Source organism: Cajanus cajan, chromosome 9 (genome assembly GCF_000230855.2).
Source record: "Cajanus cajan strain Asha chromosome 9, NIPB_CcT2T_4, whole genome shotgun sequence".
In the NCBI taxonomy this organism is placed as follows: domain Eukaryota; kingdom Viridiplantae; phylum Streptophyta; class Magnoliopsida; order Fabales; family Fabaceae; genus Cajanus; species Cajanus cajan.
In genome coordinates, this window is record NC_138525.1 from 20,981,739 (window position 1) to 20,999,619 (window position 17,881).

The window sequence follows — 17,881 nt, forward strand, 5'->3', positions numbered from 1 at the left end:
AGCGTAATGATCCATAGCTTCACACCGTCGTATTCATCATTCTCATATACACGTATTTAGCATTTTTAGTTAACTGTGGACCAACCTATAATAATGAACTCATCTCCCTGGACCCAAGCTATAATTGGATAAAAGAATGGGACCACCATGATTGTCATCTTCAAATTATTTCAAATAATGTTGTCTTCAATCTTCATGATAGATGTATGTACTCAATTTTAATTTTTTCCATACAACAGTTAGCTGGTGATATAAACATACGTCATTATACAGATGAAATTTTGTCTTGGTAAGTTAGATAAATAAATAATTCAATATATATCAACAAATTAATGGATCAGAAAGTTTTGAATGGAAGCGCGTGTACAAGTTAGATGGCCCTTCAATTCAATCCAGTATTTTGTTTTGAATGAACATGATCACATAATACACATTATTTGTTATTGGTATTTCATCACGTGATATTAAATGTTGATTATATATAATTAAAATTTATAATAAATTATATATACATGATTGAATATTATATTTAAATATATAAATTATATTTAAAATTTTATAGATAGATATTTTTAATTATATTTTAGATTTAAAATAAATAATTTATATTATGATACAAAATTATTTTAATTATTAATACTTTATTTTAAAATTTTAAAAATTTAAAATTTAATTAATATATATATATATATATATATATATATGATACATAAAAAATTGAATTAGATATAGTTTACGAAAATCCTTATAAATGCTATAATTAAATGAAAATAATAATTATTTAATTTTTTTTTTATTAAACTGTGCAATATGATATCTAAATTTCTCTCAGCATGATAGTTGTTATGTAAGTTATATTAATTTTTTATACTATATAAGTTAATAAAATTATGCATAATTAAATATAATAATTTTTCTTCTTTATGAAAATCTCAAATACATTTATTAAAGGATTCTCCAATTTTACTTTTTGCTTAATTTTATGAAAAAATTTATTAGTGAACAAAAAAGGATATTTAATTTTCCCTGCATAAAAAAATCAATTAGAATAAAGTAATGACATATCTAATAATTAGAACATGAATAACAAAAAAGTATAAATTTAAATTTTAACTTACTCCCTACTCAACCTTCTCAATAATCCTGAAAAATATGGTGAGATATATTTATGAATTATATATTCAAATATATATGTCTTGACCAAACTGTGATCACTAAATTTATCATATTAAAATTTGAATATGAAACCATGCCTTAGAAACCTTAGAAAAATGTAATTTCTTTATATTTTTCGCATAATGCTTTTTTTTTAATAGTAAAATGTTTGTATGATTTAAAGTAAGAAATATTTAAATGAAAGATAAACAAAAAATAATGAAAATAATATGATTTGGGCATTTGTGAATAGGTATGGAGGTAACAAATTAATGTAGGGTGTTGCGGGATCGAGATAATTGGTGGAGGTCCATTATGTACTCAACTTACACCAGTGTGTATTGAGTATTGACGCTTCAAAATATGCATTTTGGGACTCTTTTCATTTTACTGAAGCATCGTACATTTATCTTGCCAAGTATATCGAGAGAGAAGTGCTGCCCCAGTTCAATTTTTAATAGTAAAGAGAACCAGCTACAACATTTTTCTTCTTATATTTTAAGTAATATCTTTATTTGCACCTAAGTTGTGGTCACATTGTAACATCCCTTATATATTAAATAATTTTGGATTAATTAAGTTATAATATAAAGAAATGTTCTATTGAAAGTTAAATAAAATAAAGAAGGATTGTAAGCAAATTAAGACAAATTTAGTTATGACTCTACTACTTTTTTTTTTATCGTTATAAATTTATACATACAATATATTTATAATCATAAATTATAAATAATTTGTAACGTTTTTAAAAATAATTTCTATTTACAGTATAAATATTTTGTGTCTCCATTAATTTATTTTAATTGTTATTTGTATTTTTAATTTATCTTTTAAAATGAATTTTAAACATTATTTTCGTAGCTAAAAAAATTCTCTATCAATTATGTTAAATAATATTCATATTTTGTGAATAAATAAATTTTTAATTGTCTATGTAACATCCCACTTTTGTCTTCTTTTTTCTTTAGATTATATTTTATCAAACATGCCGTAAATGATTGTTAGTCTTTGGGGTGCCAACGTCGTTGGGATGTCTTAGATCTATGGTGATTCTTTTGGATGTCTCACCTTTATCTAAGAAAAATATAAGCAAAAGTATTTTTATTAATAAAATAAAAGGAGAGAGATAAATTAAAAGATTTTGGGCTAGACTTTAAGTTCAACCCGAAGGTTAATTAAAAGAAGTAAAATGGAGGGGATTAAGTTATTGCAAATCTTCTTAAAAAAATATAGAGCACTCACAAGAGGAAACTTAGAGGAGACTATAGGAAAAGATGCATATTAGCTATCAAAGTTATAGGAAACACGTTGATCCACAAGATCGTCACTCTAGGTAATGGAAGTGAGATCATCATATCTTTGGACATATATGAGGGATAAGGGTAAATGGATTTAATTTGTGTGACTTCTTATGAAGGAATCAATTATTACTTCTTTGAATATTATCTGAATTTGTGTACCAAATTATGTTTGATTGATATATTAATGATAAGTTGAAATGATGATGAATTAGGGCCATGTATGCCTAAAATTGGGGTTTTGATGTGGTTCAATATTTTGTATGAGTTGATGATGATAAATGACTATAAGAATGATAATCAAATGTTTTTAACTAATTGAATTGTGAATTGAGTAAAAGGATGTGTTTGGATATATTGGAGGTTAGAGTTGTATGTATGATTTGAGAGTTTTTGTGTAGTTTGTTTAATTATGAAAATTTTGGTATGAACATATCTCAGTATTTAAGTGATTTCTCTTTAAGTGGTTAACCAAATAGAGTTTTACTTATTAGGTTAGAAACTACACATTTGAAACTATATTTTATACTCGAAAATCACATAAAAAATATTAAGTGATTGAGTTATGTAAGTCACAAAATGAGCCTCATGTTTTGTACGTGAAAATTAATGTAAGAAACTTGTAAGCATTGCAAAGATCCACTACAAGAAAATTGTTGTATAGTGACACACATCCTATAGTGATACAATAAGTGTCACTAAAAATTACTTTTACCTACACAATAAATATAATATATGTTAGTATATTGTTAAAAAGTATGAGTATAAGCTACAGTGACACACAAAATATGTTTTTAAATCTCATTCAAAATCAACACTAAAATTATGTGTAGCTATATGCGAAATAGATATATACCTACATATAATTAATATACTTATTGTGACACTTTTTTATAATTAGACTAAAATACTGCAATTTTATTATTATTTTTAAAATAGTAAATGATAAAATCAACTCTTGAAATCAACATATACATTTTGGGTAATTATTTTTTATTTATGATAAAATTAATATCAACATAATAACATAGGTATATATCTAGATAACGTGTTTAGACCACATGACGTCATAAAAGTTTTAGATAAGAAGAGATAGTTTATGAGTTGTAGTGGTGAGTTATTTTATTTCTTTAAGTGTTTAATTTTGAGACCTTGCATATATGTGATATGAAATGTGGATGTTTTACTTGAGAATGATGTATACATTGTTTGAAAAATTGGTGAATGATGTTATAATATTCTAATATTTGATGAATGGATAGTATGCATAACAATAATGTATAATGTTATGTTATCTTGGGAATGACTTGTTTTGTTTAAATTTAACTATGTCAATTTTGTTTTTCCCCGGTGAACCGCATCCATATTTTTAATGCGATCCATAGAGAACTATATTTTCGGGTGTTTATAAGTTTTGAGTTTTTAATGTTTAATAAAAAAGGTCCAGGAAGAAATTTCCTTCCACTTGGACGTCTCAAACTTGACTTTAGTCTTGCATCTAAATCATTTCTCCATGGATTGAAAATATTGTTCTCCCCTCTCCATCATATTTCCTCAAACACTTGGCTCAATCAACTTCAGGAAAATTCCTCCATGTTGTTGTCGCTTACCTAAAATAGTTGTCTTGGCATCATTCTCACGTCTAGGTTTCTTGAATTCAGTTCACTTGCAATGTACAAATTTAAATTCGAAAGAAACTAACACGTCTTTTCGCCCATGCACTATAAATATAACATGGTAACCAAAGTTCTATCTTACCAAATGAAAAAGTTATAGTAATAATGGCTCATACAATCTACTTCTTAATTTTGATGCACGCATGCACCTTTGTAGTTGTTACAAGCATTAGGAATGTCTCAATGACACCCAAGTTCTCATCTATTCTAGTCTTTGGGGATTCAACAGTAGACACAGGGAATAACAACTACATCAATACCTTAGCCAAGGGAAATCATTTACCCTATGGTAAGGATTTCCCTGGTCACGTGCCTACCGGTAGATTTTCTAATGGGAAATTGGTTCCTGACTTTATTGCCTCTATGTTGAACCTTAAAGACACTGTCCCTCCTATCTTTGATCCAAACCTATCAGATGAAGAACTTCTCACAGGTGTTAGCTTCGCATCTGGCGGATCAGGTTTTGATGATTTGACTACGGCTTTATCTGGTGCCATAGCAATGTCCAAGCAAATTAAATACTTTAAAGTTTATGTAGAAAGGATCAAGAACATTGCAGGGGAAAATGAAGCTAATCGAATACTTGGAAATGCGCTGATTATTATTAGTGCAGGAACTAATGACTTTCTCTTCAACTTTTATGACATTCCTACTAGGAAATCGGAGTTCAACATTGATGGATACCAAGATTATGTGCAGAATCGGCTTCAAATCTTCGTTAAGGTAAGTTTATTGTAAATGTTTAATTTATAAGACTAAGTATGGTTTTAATTTCCATAAAATGAGTGAATTTTGATTTTGAATTTGATTTTGATTATTTCTTGTTATCAATTTATTTATTTAAAATATGAAATTATTGTTTTTATTTCTTATAAAATAAGAAATTTTAATTTTGATATTTTTAAAATTTTTTTTTTTTCATATCTCCAAAACTTAAATAACTAATTTTGGTCTTTAACATTCATTTTAAGATAAATAAATAATATCTTTCTTAGACATTGAAGGAAAAAAAAATAGAAGTCTTACATGTTGATGATATTATTAGAGACATTAGTAGTGTCATCTAAAATAATTACTTGACCTATCGATCAATATATATAAGCAATTAATGAGTATCATATAATAATAAAAACAAAAAAGTGATTTATTTTTAATTTAGAGGGATGAAATATGAAATATTTTTATAAAGAGTAAAATCAAAACTTTGTTACTTTTCAAAGAATAAAATTTTTAATTCTTAATTATATTATTATAACTTCAGCATTTTTTTCCACAAGTAATTAACAAAAATAATTTCGTAAGGAGTGAAAAAAGATTAATATAGATAATAAGTAAACTGGCAATGTTTATTTTATATATGTCTAGTGAGTTAGTAGAAACCAATGATGCTTATATTTATACGATTCACGGATTCAGAATAGACTCAATGTCAACACTGTAGAAACACCTATAATCACCAACTGATATGTAATATATATAGTGCACACTGCTCAGCATGTCTTTTGTGTAAAAAATTGTACTAGGAACTATACGACCTTGGATGCAGAAAATTTGCTGTTACTGGGCTTCCTTCCATTGGTTGCATACCCATTCAAATAACAGCGAAGTTTGAAAGCTTAAAGGAACGGAAATGTGTAGAGGATGAGAATTCAGATGCGAAGCTCTACAATCAAAAATTAGCATCGCGATTGCTTAAAATACAAGCAATGCTTCCAGGAAGCAGAGTTGTTTATACAAATGTATATGACCCATTGATCAACCTTATCAATCAACCGGAAAAATATGGTGAGCTACATTTTTTTAGTATATTAGGTCAATTGGTCACATATTTATAAAGCTTTTAAAATATATATGATTTTTTTTTAATTTTAAGGTGTTGCCAAAACAAGAACCAAAGACACCTTTATTTATATATATATATATATAATGGTATGGAAAGCATAGATTCATTTGTGACAATATTTATGTGCTCTTATAACATTTTAACATATAGGCTTCAAGGAAACAAGTAAAGGGTGTTGTGGAACTGGCTTATTTGAAGTAACTCCACTGTGTAATGAAATCACACCAATATGTGGTGACCCTTCAAAATATGTATTTTGGGACAGTGTCCATCCAACGGAAGTAGCCTACCAGTACATTGCTAAATACCTAGAAATGAATGTCCTGCCCAAGTTCCAATTTCATATGGATTATATTTCTTAAATATGGAGCTTAACACCCACCTCATTTGTGTATACTGATATTATTTATATTTATATAAAACGTGAAAAATTTGTTTGTATAGAAAAATATATTAATAAAACGAATTTCAATCATTGTACAAATTTGAGAATGATGAGTTTATGAAGCTTGCAATTCGCAACTCCTTTATAATTAAGGATACTACTTGAATCTATATTCAGTCCTTAATTAGTTACCTTGGGAACAAAAACACCATTACCTATAATTTTTAAAGAAAGGAAATTTTGAGCAGATTGAATGTCAACCGATATTATAAATGTCTCGAACCAAATAGGAAGAATTAATTAGAGGTTAGGACGAATTCATCATACTGTAGACCCCCAAATACATGAATTCGTGAGAACTTGTTTTGAAATTAATTATTCATAATTTATAAATTCAACAAAAGGGATTTGATTGATATTGCGTCAAGCACAATATGAAGCCGTCAGGCGAGACAGAGCATGGGTTGCTCTATGTGACGATTATGCTGGGGATGACAAGGTACACTGTGGAAGAAAATATGTACAAATATTTTGATGATGCCAAAGTGATTATAAAACATTGAAGAAGAATCAAGGTTGAGCTAAAACAAGTTGATACAAGAACAAGATCTCAAGTGTTACATAGATAAGTCTTGTCAACTTAGCTAAGAATGTAAAAGAATCTTTTAGAATTGCAAGTATGTTTGACCTTGAGAATAAGTTTTCAAAAATTTCAAATTAATCTCTTTAAATTTAAGCAAGTTTTAAATCTTTTGAAATTAAGTAAAAATGTTTTCAAAAGACTTAACAAAAACTTTAAAGAATAGTTCAAATCATTTCTTAAAAGAGATTTGTGAAAGAAATTATTGATATGAAGTTTTCTACATAAAAGTTTTTGAAACAATGCAAAAATATGTTCTAGTAATCCATTACCAGACCTTGTAATCCATTACCAGAACAAGGAAACTTCAAAGTTTAAATTCAGAATACAAAATGTGTTCTGGTAATCGATTACCATACTTTGTAATCGATTACCAGAAGAGAAAACTTAAAAAAATTGAATTTAAAAAATACAACGTTTCAATTTTTTGAACTTAAAACCGTTGTAATCGATTACCAAGTCTTGTAATTGATTACCAAAGTATCTTTTCTGAAAAATTATAAAGAGTTACAACTCTTCATGAAAAGACATAACCTAAGAAACAATTGTCTATAAATACCTATAATTTTTCAGAAATAGGTTATGAACTCTATTATGAAAAAGTCATATACAAAAACATCTTGACCAAATTCATTTGTATTATTCTAAAAGAGTTCATTAAGATCATAAAAGTGTATATCTACTCTTAAAAGAGAATTCTGTAAATTTCAAATTGATCATTGGATCTGTGAAGGAGAAAGAGTTTTTCTCCTTGTTGATTTTTGAATCTCAACACAAGAAAAGGGAGTTCCAAGGTGTTGGAGGATTCAAGTCTTGTAAGGTTTACAAGAATAGTGGAAATCTCAAGTGGGAGACTTGAGGACTGGACATAGGCAGGATTGACTGAACTAGTATAAAATTGAGTTTGCAATTTTTTTTCCCTACACTTTTAATTGCGTGTTATTAATTGTGATTGAGTAGTTTGCATCATCATTCATTCTTTACTTATAAATTTATCTAAAGAATTGAATTTGTAAGAAAGTAATTCGGAAAAGTTTTATAATAGGAAAATTTGAAAAACTTAATTCACCCCCCCTCTTAAATTATATGAGGCTACCTGACTAACATACACATCAAGCATGAGATTCATAAAGTACTCTTTTTGGTATTGACGCAACATATGAGGGTGGTCACACCGAACGTAAGAGCTTTAAGGACTTACTGTAGTTAAATTTACCTAATGTGGAAGGGTTGCGTTGAGTGTAATCCTCTCTAAGAGTAAAGAGTGCTCCTAGTCTCGACTGAACCAGGTATAGGGCACTTGATGTCGAGTGTCACCTTATGCCTTCACCTAAATTACATGTGATTGTTTGATAGCTTGGAATAACTATTGAATATGTGAATAGTATGAAATTATGATGAGTGATGTATATGTAATTAAGGGTGTTGTATGTAATTTTGGATGACATGAAATTATGTGTTGGGCTAAAGTGATCCTTGAAATTATGAGATACGAGCTATGTGAGAAATGAGTGATTAATCACGTGGCTAAGTCTAAGTCTAACTTAGTAATGTAAAAGTTTGGGTGATATTGCTTAGCAGGAATGTGATTATTGTGACTTGAGATTGAGTATATATATAATTATGAATATGATTGATATGAACATGCATTGTGTCTATGTGACATGCATCATGTATACTACGTGTTTTGTAAAGGATACAATGTGGAATATAATTGTATAAAAATATCATCTGTTTTGTCTATCCTTTCTTCAACAGATTTTACTGTTAGCATTACTATTTCACTACTTAAAAAAATAAGTTTTTTTTACTAATATTATTCAACTCCCTTGTAGTGTTTTTCTTTTCTCCACACCTTTCTTCACTAAAACCCTTTTCTCCCACTTCTTATAGTTGATCCAAGGTAGTTGAGTTTGAAATCAAAGCTTGAGGAGCTAAAGATTTCGGATTGCATGTGAAATAAGGCCAAATAGCCAAACATACAAAACATAATAGATACATCATTGTAATGCATATATATATATATATATATATATATGAGGATTATATAATAACACCGGTATAACTTTTACTAAGTGTTACACTACTTAATAATTTTATGTTAAATGTGAATTTTGTAAATCCAACCATTAGATTGAAAGTTCTTTACTCATAGATCATATATATAAAATTTTATATTAATCCAAGATGATTTGATACATCATTCTTATAAAACAAAATTGACATAATATATTCATTTCAAAATATACTAAAATATGAATACTTTAATTACCTTCAAGTTGTTCAATTTTAACAAAATTTGACATACACATATAAAGTGATATGAACTTTCAATCTAACGGTTAGATTTACAAAATTCATAATTAATATAAAGTTATTGAACGGTGTAATACTTAATAAAAGTTACACCAGTATTATTATAACCCTCCTCTATATATATATACAATTAAATATTCACAATAAGATGTCAATAAATCATTCACAACTATATTTCATTCATCCCAATCACTCTACATAATTCATTAACACACAAGATGTAATGAACATGGACTATGATTTGCATGCATGTGACACCAATCACAATATATATACAATGTATATGTGTATCAATTTGTTGATTTATCGATTTTCATGTATATATGTGATGCATGTCACACAAGACTCAACCAATTTTCCAATTACATACGATTTGCACTGTTTAATCATTCACAACGATACAATCCACATTCAATTCATGATCAACAAGGAGTACAAGGAATAATCACACCATTCATCATAAGTTACCATAAGGAGTAAGATACATGCAAGGGGTGACACCTAATATGACGACCAACCCACACCTAGCATAACACACCTAGAGAAAACTCGTAACTCTCGAGATGACCTACGTTCGACATGACTCACTTCACACTTAGCAAGGATCAACCCACGTCTAACATAAATGACATAGAGAACTAACTTTTCTCTTAGCCATGATGATGCCTGGTGAGACACAACTAGTGCCCAACACTATATCAGAAAACCAAAATATGCAAAAACGCGAATTTTATTATTTATGTACAAGAGTACCAATTGACCATTTCAATTGGTAAACACATCAAAAGAATCATGTTATATGTCAAAAAGGCACAAATTTCACAAAATTACATACTTCTATTCATTACTCACACAATAAGACCCTAATGCATTCCCTTAGGACTTATACAAGAATCCATGACAACTCAAATCATATCAAATCAATTCAATACACCAAATTAACCATACATATATACAAATAACATCAATAAAAGAGTTGATGAGTCATGAAGAAGACAAAAATCAGAGAATAGATTCAAATTGGGATTTTCTCTCATACTATGCATACGAAAATGAGAGTCAACCTCACTACCCAACAATTATCCCACATCCTTGAGCAAGATTACTCACTCCCCATATCACCTTCATGAACATTAGGCAAAAGGCACAGGTCTATGAGATGATCTCCTAAGGTATTTTTTCCTCTCAGTTCTTCAGAGTGTGAAATGCAAAAGTGAGAACGTATAAAAAAAACTAACATAACTCCCTTTTAAAAAAAAAAAAAAAACTTTAACTCCCCTTTAACCTACGCAGTTAAAACATTTACACTAGGTTACACATCCCTTCCCTCAATTATTTAAATAAAACAATTAATCAAAATCACCTATTTTATATAATTAAAATACATTATAAAATCAGTCCACTCATATATATATATATATATATATATATATATATATATATATATATATATATATATATATATATATATATATAATTAGAAATCTTAGGGTGTTACACTAAATATATTTAAGAGTCAAATTCATTCTTTTGATTAAGCAGTAGTTATGAAATTAAACACCCCTTCCTCCCTCACCTCCCTCACCTCAACAAGTAACAACATAAAGAGAGAAAGAGAAGTTGTCATCCAATCTCCAAGTAGTCCAACGAAAAAGAGAAATATGAGAGTTTTTAGCTTCCATTTCAAAAATAACTATTTTATAGTTGAGAGATAAAAAAAAACATGAGAAAAATATATCATATCGTGTGTATTTTGAGTTGGAGAGATAAAGATCAATAAGTTGTGAAGAATTCAATACAAAGAATATAAATAATTTAATAAAACTTAGAGTTTTACACAAGAATCAAAGAGAAATTAATTCTCTTAATTAGCCACACAAATATCAATCCATTCAATTCATAAAAATTCTTTTCTACGAGTCAAAGTTGCTACTTATACATATAACTAACTTAACTAATTTGGCCCATGAACCCAACTAACTAACTAAAATTAACATTTAAAAATGTGCTACTAATTTGCAAGCCCTTACCAATTACACAAATATAAAAACAAACATGAAACCCAACAAAGGCACAATACAATATATTATATGTACAATATTTCTAATCTAAGAATTGACTCAAATTTTGCTTGAAATGTTCAACCACTCACGTTGAAGTTTCCTAGTCTTTTATCACCAGTAGGTTGTGTTGGTTAGCTGAATTTAAGATCTTAACATTTCTAAACATTTTCAAGTAATTAATTAATCATTTTTATTATTATTAAAGAAAATTAATTAATTTGTAAATTTGTGCATTTATCTTAGTTCGACTCACATTTATGGATCTAAAGTGTGTGGTGTGGACTTACGGTTTGTATCTCACAATAATTGCTTCAAATTAGTTTTGATAATTAATTGATTTATTACTTAATTATTTTTAATATATTTTTTAAAATTATAAAATAAAATAAATTCTATATGCATTTTTTAAATTATATATAAATAATCTTAAAAACTAAATTTTCATCTAAAAAAATGATAATAGAGATTACAAGTAATAAATCTTCATCATTCAATATTTCATCAATAAATTCAACCGTCATTATATGTTATTCGTGATAAATCATAGACCTTTTTTCCACAATTCCGACTCTCTTAAAAAGTCTTTAAATTAAGAGTTTGTTTCGAAATATAAGTCAGAAATGTTTTTTCAGAGTTTAAAGTAGATAAACTTTGAAAAACTTTTCTAACCTCGTATTCAAATATGTTATAATTTTACTGCAGTCAACAATTGGTATTTTTAAGTTTTGCTCACCAGTTATCTGATCCAAAGATGCAAGCCATGTAGATTGATGTCTACATATAAACTTCATGTGCTCCCTGATGAGGCTGTCTTGATAGACTAAACTCTGCATGTCGATTGATTGCTTGAAGCAAATTTAATGGTATCAGTCTCCTTTGAGTTTGTTATTACTTCATGAGTTGTAGAATAAACGATGAATCACTTGCAGTAGAACTGTGCTCTACATAAATTTTCCTTGACAAAGCAATCATCAAAGTCATCCAATATTGAGTAAGTATTCAAAAGAAGTTCCGAAAAAATGAGTGTCATTAATGATTAGTGAAAGGGAACTTCTAACATGTTAAGTATTATTAACATTTAACTTCACTAGAAGTGATAAGATCTACAATTAGAGTACTAAATTATATTTCATATGAATATTGAGTACTCCGGTGCTGCACATCATAATCCAATTGTCCACTACCCTGGGAGGGAAATGATTGATCTGGCAAGTAAGTGGTGTCACGCTCTGACGGTAACAGTGAATATAGATATTCATGTGATGAGTTCCGTTTCATTGAATGCTTAGCCTTAGTATGGGGGTGGGTACCCTCGTAGTGTATCTCAATAATTTCCCCATCTTTAGTTTTCTCAACTTTTTTCTTTACAAAACAATTGGGGTGTGTGCATTTGTAGTAACTTATCTGATTTTCATTCCCTTTCACTACTTTATCTTCAAATTTTTTCCAATTGTACTCGTCACTTAGCAACTGAATTTGTCGGTGGCCATTGCTATGGTTAGATTGGAAGTCACTTCTGTTGTGATTGTGATCAGCTCCTCTTTCTCCTCCATTTGCAGCATCAATTTCTATGGTTACATGGTCTTCCACCCCTAGTGTTCCAATCTGTGGTTGAGAGTCCAATTTGAAACGAAGAACTATGAAACAATAGCAGAAGATGGCTGCAACAATTGAAAGCATCAGATTGATCTTCATCAGTTGAACAGTTAGACATCCAAGGAAGAAATTGAGGAGATCTGCTTCAAAGCCAAGGTCAATTTGGCGTGACAGGCACAAAGACATTAAAGCAAAGGCTCCAAACGAAAGCAAACTCAATAAGTCTGGTTTTCCATTCACAGATTTATCAGACACAAAAGAGTACAACGAAGTGAGCAACAAGAGCAGAACACCCACATGAGCCTTCAGCAGTGAACTCTTGGAACGTTTCCATTTCTTCAAAAATAACATCATGGTGCTGATAGAGAAACTTACCCCGGTGTAAAGGATGATCTTCAAGAAGTTCCACTCTCCGAATAGATGGTTGAAAGAGGAACTCAACGCGTAACAGATCAGTCCAATCAGACTTGACATAAATCCCACAATTTTCCATAGCTTTTTCTGTACCAATAGCCGATTGGAATTTCGGATAGGCATAGTGCTTAATTTCTAAAGGGGGTTGAATCTGGTTTGGCATATAATGCTGTAAGAGGTAAAGGGGCTTTAAAATTGAAAGAAACTTACTAAATTGTATGAAAATTGTTGCTACAAAGCTAGTGGTGGAAGACTCCTGAAAATGGGAATGGTAATGATACTGATGCGTAGTATGCAGTTAATGTAGTCAAAACCATACGTTGGTCTTTACGGAGTCTCAAAAAATCTTTGACCATGGGAGGTGCCGTAGCCTGTCAAAACTTTGATTAATTTGGTGACAGTTCCTTACATTCTAGTGTTGCAACTTTGACTTAGACCTGATCCACGCCACTTAAAACATAACATATACGGTCGAGCTTCTCACTGAAAATGTGCAACTGCAATGGTATATATAATCAACAGAATAAAATCAAAAGTAGTTGGTACTCCGCGTTTCTAGTTAATTTATTAAGGATGCGTTTGAAATAGACATAGAATGAGAATTTCACTTCATTATGCTACACCACTGACGTGGAACTTTATAATGTAAGGTGTAAACTATCTAAATATGATGTAATAATCAGTAAAATAGTATTGTTATGTGGACTCAAGTATACCCACTGCACATACTAATGCTTTAAGCATAGGTGTAAAACTCAACATGCTATCAATGTGGAAACCTACAGTACCCAAGGAGTTCTAGGTGGCTGATCAATAATGCTCTATGATAAAATCTGTAAAGATGAGGACAAATTACTGTCATTGTGATATTTTAATATAAAACTGGTGTTTCATTCGATTTAATTATTGTTTTAATAACATAATATATTTTTATATAGTTAGTTTTAATGACTATTATTTAATTATATATTATTAGTTTGTTTAAAATCTAATCATTGAATCTTGAACTATATTATTATCGATTTAATAGTCATTTGACTTTTGGAATTTTATCAAGTGTTTACAATAATTCATACATTTTGTTCAATTAACTCAATTTAATCATCCTGTTGTCATATATTCATCTAAGGAGATATCCTAACAACATGAGTAGTTTAAGTGATTTTTACCTTACCAAACCAACACAATCATTTTCATGCTCAAAGTGTCAGCTCGATCACAATAAAATGGAATATCAATCCCTCCTTTGGTTGCTCGAGTCTTATTACTTACACTAGGAAAGTTTGGTTCCACTGTCAAGAATAATACAATTGGGTATAGACTTACCACGATCTTGACATGCATTATCAAGTCACATATGAAATTCGCCCACTAATTATCTTTAAGGAGCCATGCAACATTTCTAGGTACTTGGTTAAAGGTTGTAGCCATCGACCTCCTACCTTACTCAATTACTAACTAAGGACCTAGAAGAGACTTAACACATCTCAAAATTCACTCCAAGAGATACACCTATTGAAGGAGGGTTTTTTAACAGTGGTCTATCTGAGCATCATTCTAAGATATCCTATGTGGGATCTTCAGTTTTCAAGATAATTTCCTTTTTCTCAAATCCTAAGTTAGCCATCATACTTTAATGTCACACTATATTATCAGCATCTATACCTCACCATACATCTACTATATACATCACATCCAATCAATGCATATAAAGATCAATAACATCAATCATGTATAGCATACCAATACTTAACACCTCAACCAAGAATAAGATATCAATGCTTAACAATTCATCCAAGTAAAGCATATCAATGCTCAACAATTCATTCAATAATAACATATCAAACATACATAATATATCAATGTTTATCACCATTTCAACTACACAAATATAGCATACAGTGCTTATTATCATCATCCTACATCATACAATATGCAATAGACACATGTATTTTATTCATGTTCACCAAATTCATCCATCATACAACATATCAAAATCACTTATCGTGCAATGACAACCTTCCCATAAAACAACGCATAAGAAGTTCTACTACTCCTATCATACTCAAACTTATCTCATATGAAAGGCAAGGAGATTTTCTACAACTTTCATGTAAAACTCAGGTTCTAATTCCATCATTTACCATGTTGAAAATTGTAAAAACCACAACAGTTTGTCTAAATGTTTACATCTTGACCTTTACTAACTAAAAAAGTCATATATAATTGGACTTTCATACCTCCTTTTTAGGTGATTCCAAAGTCATTGAAAAGTTAAGATCCAATGCTACAAATTTTATGAAGATCTCAAGACTAAATATGGTCATTTATCTCCACTATTGCAACGCTTCAATGTTGGGTCTTGGCTAGCCCAATTTTCTCCACGGTTGCAGTGCTCAATTGTGGTTGCAGCACTGGTTCTCGATCATCCCAATTTTCCTCACAGTTGCGACGCTCAACTCTAGCTACGACGTTGAGTCTTGGCCGTCCCATTTTTTCCCACGGTTACGGCGTTGGGTGTAAAATTTTTCTACATTTTCATGGTTTTCCTTTCGATCTTTCCTTGCACTTCACCAATTTTCCTCCTAAACATCATCTACAACTCATTATCTCTACTAAATTCATTTATACAACTCAGAAATCACAAGAAAAGCAACATGCATTAACCAAAACTCAAAGAAATCATCAATATTTTAACCTTTCATCAAAAACATCAAAACCTCAGTTTCAACATGCAACCCACTTCGAATCCATCCCCACACCCATAGATTTTCATAAATTCTACCAACTTTAAGTTCTTAATTCATTCAACAACCCAACATTTCAACAAAAACCTAAGATTCTAACTTTCCTTACCTCGATTCTGAGATAAACGAGAAAGGAGAACCCCAAGCTTCCAAGCTTCACACGACCTTAACCCTCTAATTCTTAGAGTAAGCTTCAAATCTGACACTCTCCGCTACAAATCTCGCACTCCAGAAGGACCTAAAAAGAAGAAAGGAAGAAGAATCAAAGCTTCTTTCTCTTGATCTCTCTCTCTAAGGTTTCTGAATAATAAGAAATTATGAGCTATGTCCAAAGCAGAAATCTTATGTCTTTCCTCTTAGGATCAATTGAACATCTACCACAGATCTTCACAATCTACCCAATGTTACAACAAAAATTATTATATTGGTTTACACTTACGAAAAGAAAAGGAAATAAATATATGTAGGATTGATATATAATGTGTTAGAAAGAGAGATAAAAAGAAGTATAAATAATAATAAATTATTTATGATGTTAGAATATGTTAATATAAGTGTTAAAAAACAAAAATTTAGCCCTCTTCAAAATAAAGTTTTGACTTTGCTCTTAGATAATGCATTAATCACAAACTTATGTTTCGAATTGGCTAGTTCATTCTTTGTAAGTCAATCACTCTATTTAGTTGTGAAAAGAGAAATAGGATGAAAAAAATAAAGAAAGGATAAATAAATAAAAAAAATAAAGTAAAAATTAATTTTTTTGATTGAGAAGAAATAAATAAAAAATAAAAAATAAATGATATTATAAAATTATTTAATTTAAATAGATAAAAAAAATTATAATAAAAAAAAATACTATTTTATCTCTCTAAAATTTACTATGTATAATCTATTTTTAATCGATTGAGTAATATAGCAATAAATTGAAAGAGTAACTTTTATAATATATTTATAGTATAAAAAATTGTTATAATATCATCTGGTCATAAAAAAAATCAACTTAATGTGTAAATTATAATTTATAAAAATAAGAAAATTGTTATATTTATCATATATAACAACGTCGGTGTGTACATAGCAACTTTTTTGAGCGAATGTTTTTTTTTTCAAAAAAAAAAACAATTGAAATCATTTAATGCGTGTTTGGAGAATTGATTTGCCAAAATCAATTTCCTCCACGTAGAAGCAATCTTCAAGCTTTAGCCAAAATTAATTTTCATCCGTAAAATCATGTGAGAAAGAAAAATCCAAATATACATCTAGAATGAAGAATCACGTTTTTAGAAGACATCGAATAAACGCGTTATCCTGATACAACGGCATCCAAACAGGCACTTAATCAATTGAAGATTTTACGTAATCAATTACGGCATTACGTATGCATGCAATTTGAATATAAATTTCTCATAATTACTAGATTATCAACAATTGATTAAAAAATTCACAACCGATTGTGACTTAATGACTTTCTTATTCACAAAAGGCGGTCAGTCGGTATGAAGAGAGGTATAAACCCAATTGTTTAATTTTGTCTTACAATCCATAAACTATCATTAAGATTTGATAACAAGAATAAAAAAAACATCATAAATAACTTTAATTAAATAAAGAGATATTTTAAATATGATAATATTAAATAAAATGATATTTGTTAAAATTAACTTATATTTAAGCTTAACAAATATGAAAAAAAAAATCTTACATTCAAGACAGAGGAACTACCATTATTGTAGGAATGATTCTAATCA

The 17,881-nt window shown here is 29.2% G+C and overlaps 2 protein-coding genes across 3 annotated transcripts; one reads left to right on the top strand and one right to left on the bottom strand.

Moving 5' to 3' along the window:
* The first annotated feature begins 4,115 nt into the window (after positions 1–4,115).
* LOC109809922 (GDSL esterase/lipase At2g30310) lies at positions 4,116–6,689 on the top strand. The gene is made up of 3 exons (XM_020373351.3): positions 4,116–4,852; positions 5,653–5,914; positions 6,123–6,689. Exons 1-3 carry the CDS (start codon positions 4,235–4,237, stop codon positions 6,332–6,334), a joined length of 1,092 nt encoding a protein of 363 aa, XP_020228940.1. The 5' UTR covers positions 4,116–4,234; the 3' UTR covers positions 6,335–6,689.
* A 5,696-nt stretch (positions 6,690–12,385) lies between these two features.
* LOC109792596 (WRKY transcription factor SUSIBA2) lies at positions 12,386–13,846 on the bottom strand. Of its 2 annotated transcripts, XM_029274685.2 has the most exons (2): positions 13,348–13,480; positions 12,386–13,037 (listed from the first exon to the last, which is right to left on the bottom strand). In XM_029274685.2, the coding sequence occupies exons 1-2, from the start codon at positions 13,463–13,465 to the stop codon at positions 12,499–12,501; spliced, it is 657 nt and encodes a 218-aa protein (XP_029130518.1). In that variant the 5' UTR covers positions 13,466–13,480; the 3' UTR covers positions 12,386–12,498. The 2 variants fall into 2 exon arrangements, with proteins under 2 accessions (XP_029130518.1, XP_020207608.1); XM_020352019.3 differs by having other exon boundaries at positions 12,386–13,846.
* Positions 13,847–17,881: the final 4,035 nt, after the last annotated feature.